Genomic DNA, 14,781 nt, shown 5'->3' on the forward strand with positions numbered 1-14,781 from the left:
CCCCTAAGGTGAAAAGCCTTGTTTTTCTGGGTAACAGACAGTGCAGATGGTTCGATGGAGCATTGGAAAGATCCTGTCAATGAGCTGTTCCTTGCCTTCAGTTTTCCAGGCTTTATCATGGGGTGAAACGTTCCTCGAATCCCCCCCACATATTTGCATCAGCAGACAACGCTTATCAGTGTTTGGTTACTTTCAGCAAAGACCAGGTAAGGACTCATTTCTCTGTGACGAGCTCGCAAGGTAAGACACAGTTCATCTTCCTTTTTTTGTTTGGACTTGTAGTTGCTGAGTCTACTCCCCACCCCCACCCCCAACCCCGGCAGGAAATGGGAAATAAAATTGCTGTACAAGGGAACTGGGAGCCTGAGAAGGAGAAGACCCTTTTGGGAGACATAACACACACGCATATCAGGAGAACTCATTTTCTCTCATGAAGCACAATAAAGACATTTCTAATATGAACATAATGAGAACATAGGACAACCACAACCTGATTACTTGCAATGGCTGTAATAAAAATGCAATATATAATGGCATAAATGAAATTCCCTTCTATTAAGAAATCAGAATCTTCATGGCTGGGTCCCGTGCATGTAAAATACTGCACTTGCTAGACACCAGGCCCTGTGTTATCTCTCTGCTGGGAAATTTGATGGCTTAGGGTTAAGACTGATAAACTTTAAGCTCAATGTTACTTACACACAAACTTCACTCCTAATTTTTAGTTGTCTAGACTTGTAATTCACAGCATGGCTTATTCTACTTTTGGACCCTCCTCCATTTTGCTAGGTTTAGTTTCCTTTATTTCTTCATTCTGCAAACAAATAGACGTAACCTAACTTGGCAAGAAAATTTTATGAGAGCTGTGTGTGCTTCCAGAGACCAAAAAAATCTGATCTTTTGGGTCAGTTGTGGGTAAACAAAATAATCCCTATGTCTAAGTTACTTTTCTGTCACTTACTAACACACAATGGTCAAGACAACTTCCGGAAGGAAGGGTTTCTGTGGCTTACAGTTCCTGAGGTGTAAGTCTGTCATGGTGGGAAAGTAGCAGTCAACAGGCAAGGCTGCTGGAGGAGCAGCTAGGAGCCCCCCACCCCCACTACCGCAGACACAAAGCAAAGAAGGCAAACTACAAGTGGGTTGGCCATCCGTCTCTCACAGCTCCGCCAGCAAGGCAGCACCTCCTGAACCCCCACAAGCAGCACCACTCACTGACTAAGGGCCAAGTGTTCAAGTACCCTCAACTGTGAGAGACATTTCTGACTCAAACCACTGCACAACAGAACCCATGGACCAGCACCCTCAGACTTGCTGATGACTACAAAGGAATATATCTGCATGGCTATGGAGAGTTACAAACTGTCCACAGGTTTCCCAGAGAGAAAATTAGTGGAAAGAACATGGCTTTGAAATTTGCCTGCTGTGGGTTTTTTTTTTTTTTTTTTTTTTGTGTCTCTCCCCCATTTTGTTTCTGACACAAAATTGTGTGTTTCCCAACAGTAAACAGTTTTCCCAGGGTTCCCTACAATTCAGTGCAATCCTGTCACACTCTGGAGTTATCACAGACCCCGCAGGTTATGGGTTAACTTCAACAAAACTGCCCATTTGTCAGATGCATGTTACAAATGGAAAACCTAAGATATTCACAACTCTGCCAACCCATGTACAAAGTCAAGGGTTCCAGCAATCCTCTTTCAGGCTGGCTAATTCACTAGAACAACTCAATGAATTAAGAAGAACATTAAATTTGTTTTTAATTGGCATATTAGGCTATACCCACGGCAGCCACATGGGAGACATGCATGGGACAGATAGAAGGAGAGGTGGGAACACATAGGGTCTTGCCTTTCATCTGAGCCATCTTCCATGACCTTCAATACTCTAGTTCAAAACTCACTGAATCTCATTTATTTAAGATTATATGTGTGTATGTATATGTATATACATATATACATATATGTGTATATATATGTGTATGTATATATACATATATATGTATATACATATACATATATATATATATTATATATATATATTGAGGATTCAACAGTTAAGAGCACTGGCTGTTCTTCTAGAGGACCGGAATTCAATTCCCAGCACCCATAAGGCTGCTCACAACTGCCTATGACTCCAATTCCAGGGATCTGATTCCCTCGCACAGATGTACCTACAGGCAAAACACCAAATACATATAAGATAAAAATAGATAAATCATTAAAGATGTTTTATAATCACAGGACTAAGACTGAGATGAATACAGTCAAAGCATATGATAGACTTGAAAGAATCTTTGAGAAGTCCAACACGGTGTGCAGGGAATATATGCTAATAGAATACTTTGAATAATAAAACAAATAAAATGGTCCTTTTCAATACAAGCTTTTATTGAATTTAACTTTCAACCTCTTTGCCTTCCTGGATAGTGGGGCGGGGGGGGGGAGGGTCTGAAAGTTTCCATTCTCTGATTATACACCTGTTCTTCCTCAGTGCCCATCCCTGTCCTGAGACAGTTAGCCTAGTTCCCATTGGACCCACGTCGTTCACAGCCCTGGTGTGGCTGCCAGGGCTCTTCCTGAGCAGAAGATGCTCCCGTCCTTCCACCAATCAGGAATCTTCAAGACGCTTTATGCCAGGAAGCAAGTTCAAAGGCCAAATATGTCACCTTTATCCCACCTCATCACTGATTTCTTTTGTGCACAAAGAGCTCTAGAGCATCAAAAAGAACATGGCTAACAGTACAATAAAAACAAGCCACAGCTATAAATAAAACCAAAAAAATTATCTGATCGATCTTAAGCACTGGCAGATGTTTGATCTCACTCATAATAAAAGACGCACAGTCTAAAACTGCACTGAATACCAGTTTTTACCTATCTGTTTGACACAAATCAATACTCTGTGTGGTGAGGTCTCAAGGCTTTCTGTATGGCACTTCCTCAACTCCGCATGCCCCATGCCTGTCTCCCATGTACCAGGCCCTGGATGGTGTACTTTTTCTAATACACCAACCCCAACTCCACATGCTCCATGTATGTATGTCTCCCATGTAGCTGGCCCGAGATCCTGTCACCTTTCTAATAAGCCAGCAAACTCAAATTGTTGCTCTAGTGAGTTAATCAGATGCTATGGTCCCTAGCAAAGCAGTACAGTAATAGCTATTTTATAAATACTTTTACCTTCTGATCAGGTGTTACCACTTGGAATTTATTTAGCAGATGAATCTGCATGTAGATACAATAACCTGTGTATAGGATTATTCATTGCAATATAGTTTGTAACAAGAATAGACCAAACAATCCACAAGAATCAGTTAACAGTGGTACCAACAGACAATGTTACGTAATACCTTGCAAAGAAAGACAAGCAGCTGTCCCAGCTCTCCATATAGTGGGGAGAGTCCCAGGATCGAATGGCTGCTCAGTGAAATGAAAGATGAAGGCATATAGTAGAGGATGCTATGTGGAAAACCACAACCCAGTGCACGTGTTGTTTCTGGTGCTAACTCGTCGAATCCCTCCCTTGACTCTATTTTCTGTGCCAGTGTATTGTCATCAGTGGAGAAAGCGGATCGGGGAAGACGGAAAGCGCCCATCTGATTGTTCAGCATCTTACTTTCTTAGGAAAGGTATGGGCCAACCTGTTTTGCATATCATGGCTTGAAACCCCTGCAGAAGCCCTCATAGCGGAAGACAGTACTACTTTTTTTTTTTTTTTTTTTAGTAATCACTATAAGATTTCATCTTTTTGGTGTTTGCCTCCTGATAGCTAGGCTCTTAAGATGCCAGCATGCTGTTCTTACTTCATGGAGTGAGAAAAATAACACCAACATGGATTTACTGGACTGTGGGCTATTAATTATTTTGTGTGTTTTCAATGCATTAGAAACATTGAACCATTAAGTGGGAAAAGTGGTCAAACACTGAGTCAGATCAGGGGCAGCCACTGTAGAGATAAAGAAAATGGCCAGGGGAAGCCACTGTGCAACAGCTAAGGAAAGGGAAAATTCCAGCCTTGACCCAGACATGGAAGGAAGGAAGGAAGGAAGGAAGGAAGGAAGGAAGGAAGGAAGGAAGGAAGGAAGGAAGGAAGGATTGCAAAATTAGTCAGGGAGTGGCCTGTAGTTGGCATTCGTGCATCATATGACTAAGAAAGGGCTTGAAGATCCTTTATGAGAGTTGAGGTTTATTGAAGAGCACTGTGGAAAAGTGAGAAGATGTCGGTATTTAGAATTCTTTCTAAACTGTTAAGCAGTAAACATCTCTCAAAGATGTCCTATGCAACGCAGCCAGACTTTAAAGCTACTGCCGAATCTGGCTTTCTGATTCACAGCACCTCATGACTCCATGTAAGAAACCCATACTGGGGTTTGATGCTAACTTTCCCAAGGTAGAGTTGCTTAGAAAGGGAGCCTGGGAAGGGTTCAGGGCAGCATCATTGGAGTGCGGCCTCGAAGGCTTCTCTTGAATGCTCTGTCCACCCAGGCTGACAATCAGACCCTACGCCAGAAAATCCTCCAAGTGAACTCCCTGGTGGAAGCCTTCGGGAACGCCCGCACAGCCATCAATGATAACTCCAGCCGCTTCGGGAAGTATCTAGAAATGATGTTCACACCAACTGGAGCTGTCATGGGGGCAAGAATCTCCGAGTATCTTCTTGAGAAATCCAGAGTTATACAGCAGGCAGCGTAGGTGAACCTCTATTCTATCACATTTCCCCCCCCCCTCTATCCATATAAACTTGGAGAATCTGGCAATCTTGAAGGTTCTATCTCCCCTTACTCATTAGTCTCCCCCAGTTTTTAAAAGCAAAGGAGCAGTGGTAGCTGATTTGCTTTTTAAGGTCTTGTTTTGCCTTACGCGCATGGGTGTTTTACTTGCATGTATGTCTGTGCACAGTGTGAGTGCCTGTTACCCTAAGGGACCAGAAAAGGGAGGAAGATCCTTGGAACTGGAGTTATAGATGGTTGCAGATTGCTTTGTGCACTCTGGGAACCGTGCTCAAAGCCTCTGCAGGAGCACCAAAGCTTTTAACGGCTGAGCCATCTCTCCAGCCCTCGGTGGTAGTTTTATTTTTGTTTTTGTTTTATCTGAAGGGCATTAAGGGGAGAGTGCAAAGGCTGGGGACAGTGCTTTATGAGCAGTCTATCTTGAGTTGGTTGTATAAGGTAAAAATCTAACAATAGTTAATTTGCACATACCTTAAAGACCCACTTTATCCGTTAAATTCGAAATTCTCAATAACAAAAAGTACTGAAATATATTCCACATTTTTCCTTTCACTTGGGAGAGAACAGAATATTAAGTATTCGTTACTGTTTTGTTGCTGCGATAAAGTGCTATGATAAAAAGCAGTGAGGCAGGGCTCGTTTTACCTTATGGTTCCAGTGGAGACACGGTCTACCATGACTAGGAAAGCATGGGAGCAGGAGCAGGAGGCTGGATGATCACATCTCATCAACACACAGGAAGATAGTGTGAAGACAGGCGATCTGGCCAGGGTGTCAAACCTCAAAGCCTGCCCCAAATGATGTACCTTCTCCAGCAGGGCAGCACTGTCTAAAGGTTTCATAATCTTCCCAGACAGTGCCACCCACTGCGGACCTAGTACTCAAACGTAGGGCATTATTTAAACTATAACACTCTGTTTTAAGAAAAGCATTATTGTGGGCTGGAGAGATGGTTCAGTGGTTAAGAGCACTGACTGCTCTTCCAGAGGTCCTGAGTTCAATTCCCAGCAACCACATGGTGGCTCACAACCATCTGTAATGGGATCTGATGCCCTCTTTTGGTGTGTCTCAAGACAGCAACAGTGTTCTCATATATAATAAATAAATAAATCTTAAAAAAAAAAGAAAAGAAAAGCATTATTGTAATAGGTAACGGTCATCACCAGCATGTCATTCTAGGCTTGTGTACTGCTTCTGACACTCTGTGACCTTGGGCAGGTCTCTGAACATTTCTGAGCCTCATTTGTGAATTGCAGATGCCACTAACAATGGCCCCATGGGTTTGTTGGTAAGACCCACAAGTTTATCTGTGTAAAATTATTTAAAAGTACATGAGACAGTGCATGATAACAGTATTAGCCACTCTTCTTCTTATTATTGGTTTTGATCACTGCAGGACACCAGAGTTTCTCAGGAGCAGGACTGTATACACACAGCCAGTCAATATTGACTGCCTGCTATATGCCAGAGTAAAGAAGACAGACAAAGTCCCTGAGTCCACGGTGGGTGTGGGGGAGGGGTGAGAGGCTCACAGCCCAGTCATTATGGGAATATATGAATAGAGCAGGTGTGATCAGTGCTCAAAAGCAATAGTTTCCACATAAGTGCTGGGGAGATAAACCGGTGCAGAGTGCACACTACCTGGTTTAGGAAGAGTTGTGTGGGGTTCATGGAGGACAGAGGGGTCCTACCCCATTTACACCATGACCAAAAGCAACTCGGGGGGCAGGGGGAGTAGGATTTATTTTGCTTATACTTCCACACCACAGTCCAAACCAAAGGAAGTCAGAATGAGAACCCAAATAGGACAGACCCTGCAAGAACTGGTGCAGAGGCCACGGAGGAGGTTGTTTACTGGCTTGGTCCCATGGTTTGCCCAGCCTGCTCTCTTATGATGAACGCACCACAGGCCAATATGGTAGGAACAACTTTTTTTCAATGTGGGTTCACTTTTCCTAAGTGACTCTGTCTTGTGTCAACTTGACACAAGAAACCAAAAATTAGGCAGTATACCTGGGTTCCAGAAGGAGAGATGGGTCTCCTGGATTTAAGATGCTTGATGTGAGATCTGTGGATCCCTTAAGAGTTAGCCAACAGAATGGGGGCAGGAGAGGGACTGTAAGAATGGATCACACGGGTTTCGAACCTTTTCTTAAAAGACTACAAAACTGGAGGATGTTTTCAGGCAGGGGAGTGGTCACCACTAACTTGAATTTTGAAATGTTGACTCTAGCTTCAGTCGGCCAATGGAAACAAGAGGGAGCCAGATGGATAAGGAAGGTAGAGTAGAGAAGACGAGAGACAGAACAGTCACATCCTGGGCAAATGGGAGCCACGGGCCCAGGAGTAGCTTAAGAATCCAAGCATTTGTGGGTGTGGCTGAGGGGGTATGGCATGCTAGATTTGATTTCCAGCATACACACACACACACACACACACACGCACCCCAAAAGCACCAAACACCTTCCTCCATCAGAGAATTTCCTTGCACAGTAGAAGCGGTTATGAACAGTGAACATAAGACTGAAGAGATGGAGCTACAAGTATTTGAAGCTTCCCTGTAGCTTCTTGATCACTTGGGTGAAACTCTCCGTCTCTTCCTTGCCATATTGATATGATTTTAAAGTTGAAGGCGCTGTCTCTGACAGAACGAACACTGCCATTTCCTATGCTCCGTGCCCTTCCCATGGAATGTTGCTCATTGGTGTAAATATTGTCTCACCTTACTTTCTTCATGTATCATATAAGACTAATAACTCTAACCTACCAAGGTTGTTAAGAGAATTGAGTGGGATGGAGAACAGTTAAGGCTTTAAAATCCTCAGCAACATGGCTGCTCTGTCTAGAATACAGACATGCTCTTGGTAGCCACCTTTAATCCCAAACAATGATGTTGTGCAGGAAACATTCGTGAACCCCAAAAGACCAACAAGGGGCCGATTCCGATGCAATCACATTATTCATAGGATCTCATTATCCAAGCTCGAGGCTGGGCCACACCACTGTCTCTGATGCAGAATGGGAGGGAATAGCCCTAAGCTTAGTTTCAAGAAAGCATTTATAGAGACAAGAAGGGGGTATCTAGCCTGACACACATCTGATTGGGGGGATCATTATGGCCTTTAACATAATTGGCTGGTGCTGGGAGCCAAACTATACATTTAACTTCTGTTCTATTCCTAATTGGTGGTTGTTAGGAAGTGAAGTGTCAGGGGCAGGTTGCAAATTTGTTAGGGAATAACCTAGAAACTGGTGCTAGACACAGGTCTTATTGGGTAGTCACCTGGAAACTGGTGCTAGGTTAGCTAACTCAAATTCAATCTTAACTCTGAGATGGAGTCTGGACCCAAAAGATTCGGTCTCTGAATGTTTAATTGAGCGACAGATTTGAGAATTGACAGACTTGAGGAAGAATTGACAAGGATAGGATGTACCTAACTCTCACAAGAACAGCACAGGAAATAGAAGCTACTTAAGAAGAGTCAGTCAGTTCAGTGAGTTAAGCTCAGTTGAACTGAAGTCAGTTCAGTGCAGGTGGGTTGAGTTCAGCTGTCAGCCAGCAAAGGAGGCAGTGTAATGGAGTTGAGTTGAGTTCAGTTGAGTTCAGTTCAGTTCAATTCGTGGAAGTTAAGAGGCAGCTTTGACCGGGGCAGTTTTACACACAGATTACAGAGACAACACGCTAGACACAGGGTAAAGCAGAACAAGCCAGAGAATGAGGAGTCAGAAGATTAGAACACATTGACAGTTTGAGGCCAAGCAGAGCAATTCATTCAGAAGCCAGATTGAATCAGTCAGCTGGGAGAGGAGTTTGAGCCAAAACACCTGAGCTGAACCAGCCAGCCAGAGTTCAGAAAGAGCTAGAAAGGGTGAGCTTATTCAGCAGTAAGTCTCCAAGACAACAATTACATGGGGTGAATTAAAGTGACATTGACAGTGGTGGTTCTACCCTTTTCTGGGCACACTTGAGTATCCCATTTCCTGGTCCCCCATCTCTGGATGAGGTCATATGAAGGTCTGACAAATGTACATTGAATAAACAGCCTTTAAGAGGTTGGCCAAGTGTAAGGCAGCCCTCTGAGCCCTTGTGTGCAGACTTCTGTCTCTGATGCCCATCTGTCTACAATGCTTTACAAATCTCTCTCAGGCTTCAGGGCTTCACTATAGTGTTATTTCCCTGGAGTCTTTGCCTTGACCTGGCACACGTGAGTCCCATTCTCAACATTATTCTTTATCCTATCCCCCTGAGTGTTCCTTTTAAAGCCCTCCTCTCAAGCTCCCCTCTTATTTCATTTACTTCTGTCTAGAAGGAATGCCCCCAAAGGGTGGGAATCCTCTAAGAACTGTTTCTCTGGCATCCAGCACAGTGCCTGCCATAAATGGCATCCAATGCACTTATCAGTTGAATAATAACTTTGTAAAGCTATTTATGTGCATTTTGTGCCACACTGCATAACTTAAATACATACAGTAAGATTTGTTTTAAATAATAAAAATAGCTTGACATGGCGGCATGCACCTGGTAATTCCAGTGCTGGGGAGGCTGAGGCAGGAGGATCATGGAAAGTAAGCCAATGGCTGGGATGTAGCTTATTGGTGGAGGACTGCCTAGAAAGTGAAGATCCTGGATTCAACGTCCTGTGATGAAAAAGAAACCCAGATAAACAAAACAATGAAGTAATGATCTATGTTCAGATGGGGGAGAAACGGCAAGTAGAGGTATCTAGAATGGAGTGCTAAGACATCCTGAACAGACTAAGGAGGGTAAGGATACCTGGGAGAGGATAAAGGGAGGACTAGGACCAAGCCATAGACAGGGAAAGAGGAGAGGCACACCAGGCTTCTTCCTGCAGAGTGAGTTTGGTGGGCAGTAGGATTTTCTTTGTGAAAGACTGCCCTCTTCCAAAGGGAAGAAAGGAATCCGAGGCAATATTTTCCAAATTGCCCCCAAGTATCAGGTTCCAAAGCTCCCCCACCCGTGGTGATCTAGCAATGAAATTTCATTATCAAAAAGCGATGACACTTCTGGTGTCCTGGCACTGCTGTTTGCTGCATGGTATCTAGGCACGTGCTTCTCGGTTCCTTCTGTGTCATTTGCTGTCACAATGAACACACTGGGCACCCTATCTAGGTTGACTTAGCAGATGTGGGCAATGAATGGAGAGACAGAAGGTAAGGGCAATTGTTGCCCTTGCAGAGAACCCAGCTTCGGTTCCCAGTACCCAGGTAGTACCTAGCAACTCTAGTTCCAGAAGATCCAAACCCTCTTCTGGCCTCCACGGGCACTGCATGCACATGATGCACAGAGACATGCCTATGAAATAAGCCCCCCCCCCCCGAACTCATTAAAAAACAAGCAAACAAACCAAAACAACAAAAGATGTGGTCAGCAGGAGCCATCAGGGACTGAGGAACGGCATAGCGGTGTGTGAAAGCATAGCATCCTGGCCACTTCCACAGATTTCCTGCCCGAGGCTACAGTAAAGCGGGGCATTTGGCTGGTCGCTGTAGGCTAGACTTCTCACTCTCCAAAGCTACGGGGGCTTATGACACGGATGTACAGGACCAGGAGCTTCATGGAAAGATTGTTACATGCAACTAAGCTGCTACCCGAATTAGTTCTAGAATGTTCTTCAGTTTATAGTGAAGATACATGTGTTTGGTAAAATGCTATTGTGAAGATTAATGGTTTGTCATTGGGATGAAACGTATTTAATTGCCCGCTTATGTAAATTTGTTGCAAAATAATATCTTGTACAGAAAGGAAATGGGATCAATTATTTAGGTCTGGAAAGCCTGCTATAAATCTACAGATAAAGCTTCTTCCTCAATATTTTTTTTTCAGGGGAGAGAAAAATTTTCATATATTTTACTATATTTATGCTGGTCTTTATCACCAAAAGAAACTCGCTGAGTTCAGACTTCCCGAGGAAAAGCCTCCTAGGTAAGTTTTCTTGCAAGATCCCTTGCTGCTGGCGGAGAGGAGGTTGCTGGTTAAGTTGGAATGAGTGTTCAGTTAAGCAGCTGACTAATCTAGGAGTAAATGGAGCTGCTCCCTTACCTGAAGACTCGTTCTGTAAAGTTAAATATGCAAGAGACGCTGGCAAGAACCACATCTCAGCCCTTGCAAGTTTTTTTTTTTTTTTAGAGTAATCAAAAGCTCAACTACAGTCATTTTTTTCTTCACCAGAGTATTAGCCTGTGAAGGGAAGAAACCCAGGTGTCCCCTGTCCTACCTGTGGTGCTGTTTGCTAAGTACTTCCTGTGTTGGGTCATGTTCTGCTCTATTTAGATATATAGCTGGGGAAACTGAAAGAGTCATGCAGGACATCACCTCCAAAGAGTCTTACCGGACACAGTTTGAGGCCATTCAGCACTGCTTCAAGATTATTGGATTCGCTGACAAGGTACGTGCTGGTTGGCAGGGAAACAAACTCAGTTTGGATGCCATAGATGGATGTGAGAGAAGATGTGTGTGTGTGTGAGTGAGTGTGTGTGTGTGTGTGTGTGTGTGTGTGTGTGTGTGAGTGTGTGTGTGTGTGTGTGTGTGTGTTTTCTAGCTTGCAGGACAGTTTTCAAATGCATGTCAGCTGGCAGATAAGGTATGTCTACTTAATATGTGGTCCAAGCATCCAAAACTTTGTTATTCTCTGAGAACTTGTTTGCAATACAGACTCCTGGTCCATTCAAGAATTACTGAATCAGCATCTGAATGCCCAAGATGCCCAGGTGAACATGAATTACGAGAGACATGACTGTCTTATTGGCTAAGCCCCCAGCAGTTATTGATAGGACCAAGCCCCTAGCAATTATTATCATTATCATAAATTCACCTTCACTATAATAACAGCTGCCAAAAGAATACTGGCCTCTTTTGAGCTGACATCACTTCTGAGAAGAGGGATACAGGAGTCAATAAGTTATACCTAAGCTCTAGACCATATTTTTGCAAGTAGCTCCTTATGCATATGACAAACCAATTAAAATCTCCCACCATCCTCACAGTCACTTTCTCCCTGGTACATTTGTGCATTGTTAACTATGGCTGTACACATAATACCAAGCTCACCATGCTACATATAGGCTTTTGCTATTAAATATGTGCTATTAAATATGTTACACGGTATTGGTAACTCTGGGATCAGATATTGTTCCATGCTAAGTTACATCATAGTTTCTGGGCTTTATGCCATTCAGTTTTGTAAGAACATACAGGTTCTTTCTCTTTGCTGGCAAAGAGGACGAGTGATTAGGAGGAAGGTCAGAGTGTTAAATCTTAGGGGATTAGATTACAGACTACTCTGTTTGCCTTGGGACAATCACGCTGGATGAATATTGCTTCTGTAATCCAGTGAGTTTGACCGGTCTTTCCTCCCTAGCGTAGCTGGTTTTAGTCCTAATAATACCTTCCTTTTTTTTTTTTTCTAGCTACCTGCTCATTTCGTTGTTGTTGGCTTCTCACATACCATAAATGGACAGGGGAAGGGGTATCCCAAATGTCGAGATAAAAATAGAAATATATTGTTCTCAGCTCCTTTGAGGATGGTTTAACAGGTTCCTGCATTGTTAAAGGGTTTTTATGGTAACTAACTTACCGAGCTCATTTTTATCAATTATACACCATCAGAAGAGTTGATAGCAGGGGTGGAAATGAAGCTGTTTAAAATACAACTCCAAAGTCGAGATCATGCCAAAGTGTGGGACATATGTCCTTAAAAGAAGATGGGATTCATGGTAAAGGGAGTCCTTAGGGGAAATGATGCTTTGCTTTTAGTTAATAAAAGATGGTGATAGAATGGTATGATGTGATTAGCCCTGGCTTCAGAGAAGAACACACAATGATATTATTCCAATAGAAATAGGCTTCTGTCTTAGTTAGGGTTTCTATTGCTGTATGGCTAAAGTACCAGAACCAAAAGCAACTTGGGGAGAGAAGGGTTTATTTAATTTTAAAGCTTGTCTAGGGAACTCGGGGTAGGGATCTGGAGGCAGGAATGGAAGCAGAGGCCATAGAAGATACCTACTAGCTGGTTCCTCATGGCTTGCTCAGCCTAATTTCTTAGAGCACCCAGGACCATCAAGCCATGGATAATATTGCTGGCAGTGAACTCTTCTACATTAGCCATCAATCCAGAAATCATACCACTGGCTTGGCCACAGACCAGGCTAATGGCTGTATTTTCTCGGCTGAGGTTCTCTCTTCTGAAATGACTCTAGCCCGTGTTGGGTTGATGTAAAAACTAGCCACACAGCTGCTGATAATAAAACAAATAGTTAAGCTTGTTGTTCAGTATATGCCAAGGAAACAGGCCATTCTTGCACAGGGTGCTGGGTGTAATAGAAGGAAAGAATGTCAGTGTACATGGGTATGAAAAGAAATGGGAAGGATGGCAAACGTTCTTAGTTTGTGCCTGATCAACAAACAACAAGAGTATAATGACCTGTTGCTATGTATCCTCTTGACCATGTAATTCCAGGAGTGTGGTATGATGTCACTGTGTGTATCCCCCTGTGTGTATCTCCCCAGTATATAAGAGGAGTATGATGCTATGTCATCGTTTATACCTTTCCAGTTTATAACAGGAATGTGGCATTATGTCAATGGGTGTATCTCTCTCTTATATAACAAGAGCGTGACCTTGTGCCACCGTGTGTGTCTTCCCTGTGTCCTACATTAATTCATCTGGAAATAACCAGCCTGAGTTAATTAGTAGCTTCAGAAATGCCAGGGAGGAGAAGGATTTTATCTTTCTGACCCTAAAATCTATGGTATATCTTTGCAGACAACCTGTTCTGCTGGATTATCTCACTTCATATCATGTTTATAAAGTCACAGTAGCATGACTAAATTCAGGAAGACTCGGTTGCGTGGAGTCAGTCAGCAGATGCCAAATAGCTGACAGGACACAATTTTCTCTAACGATTTCCTGCCAGTCGTTTCTCAATAGAGCTTAAAGGAACTAGGAATTCAATTAAAATTGTATTTCCAGCCCTTTATTAGAAGGTTTCTAGTTCCCTGTGGGAACTCCTAAAGTGTTTGCTTGCCCTCCCTTCTCCCACAACACTGTAAACAAAATTATGGCATGCAAACCTTAGTGTGGGCCTGAGAGGATGGACTCTACCTCCAGGACACAAGCTAAAAGCATTAAAGGAGCACCTCACTGTGGGAGGACCATGAGGAAACTTCTGTGTTGGAAGGAGCCCTCTAGTAACTACATGCAAGGAACTTGGGGCAGGGGTTGACTTTAAACCCAACTGAGAAGATTCTGCCTCTTTTATTTCTATGCCAAACCACGCTGGTTCAGTTTACTATCAAATAGTGCTGGCCCTGCTGGTAAACACATTATTCTAACATACCATGTAAGTTGAGTTGTAATTATTTAAAACTGCAAGAAAACCTGGGTCCTACGTATGATGATGGAGAGTGGGCATGTACTGAGATCCTTGGACACAGAGATAAGAGGCCAGGGGCTTAGTGTTCAGAGCAAAATGTATTTCTTCCTTCAAAATATATCACAAATCAAAGTAATACTTCCAACGGGAGATTCCAAAGAGTTATATGTTAGGAGAAAGTCTTGAGGACGGGGTGCACTGGCTTTTAAGGCTGTAAATGTCACGAGCCTCCGCCAAGGAGGGAAGGAAGACGTAATAATCCTCAGCTGACCCTGATATGGTGCTCGAGGCAGAACTGGCAAAAAATTAGAGATTTTGAGACAAGAAAGAGATGACGGAAATTTCTAGGGAGGTAAAGAGAGACAGTGGCCCGAGGAGCCTGGGAGCCAGGCCAGAATGGTTTCTGCAGATCAGCACTAAGTACTCTTTAACTTTGAACTTGGCCTCAATATCATCCAGGCAACACTTGCCTAGATGTCTGAGAAAAGAAGGCTTCCCCTCCCCCACTGTCAATGGCTAGTGGCATAGACCCTATTGGAGGGCTTGTCATGCCTTCTCGATAAAACTCTCATTCTGAGTAAGGTTTTAGCACTGTATCATTTAGAAGGTTAGAGACTATAAAGAAATAGAGAGAAAGACTCCACAGGAAAGGCTGAGAA

The 14,781-nt window shown here is 43.3% G+C and overlaps 1 protein-coding gene across 12 annotated transcripts in view; it reads left to right on the forward strand.

Annotated features, from left to right (window-relative positions):
* The window catches only part of Myo3b (myosin IIIB), a 390,070-nt gene that overhangs the window by 195,147 nt on the left and 180,142 nt on the right, over positions 1-14,781 (forward strand). For all 12 annotated transcript variants that reach the window (NM_177376.4, XM_017319039.1, XM_006499745.4 and 9 more), the window contains 5 exons: positions 102-206; positions 3,545-3,628; positions 4,485-4,687; positions 10,575-10,673; positions 11,022-11,136. In NM_177376.4, coding sequence (NP_796350.2) covers positions 102-206; positions 3,545-3,628; positions 4,485-4,687; positions 10,575-10,673; positions 11,022-11,136 — 606 coding nt within the window. The remainder of the gene's footprint in view (positions 1-101; positions 207-3,544; positions 3,629-4,484; positions 4,688-10,574; positions 10,674-11,021; positions 11,137-14,781) is intronic.

Source organism: Mus musculus, chromosome 2 (genome assembly GCF_000001635.26).
Source record: "Mus musculus strain C57BL/6J chromosome 2, GRCm38.p6 C57BL/6J".
Classification (NCBI taxonomy): domain Eukaryota; kingdom Metazoa; phylum Chordata; class Mammalia; order Rodentia; family Muridae; genus Mus; species Mus musculus.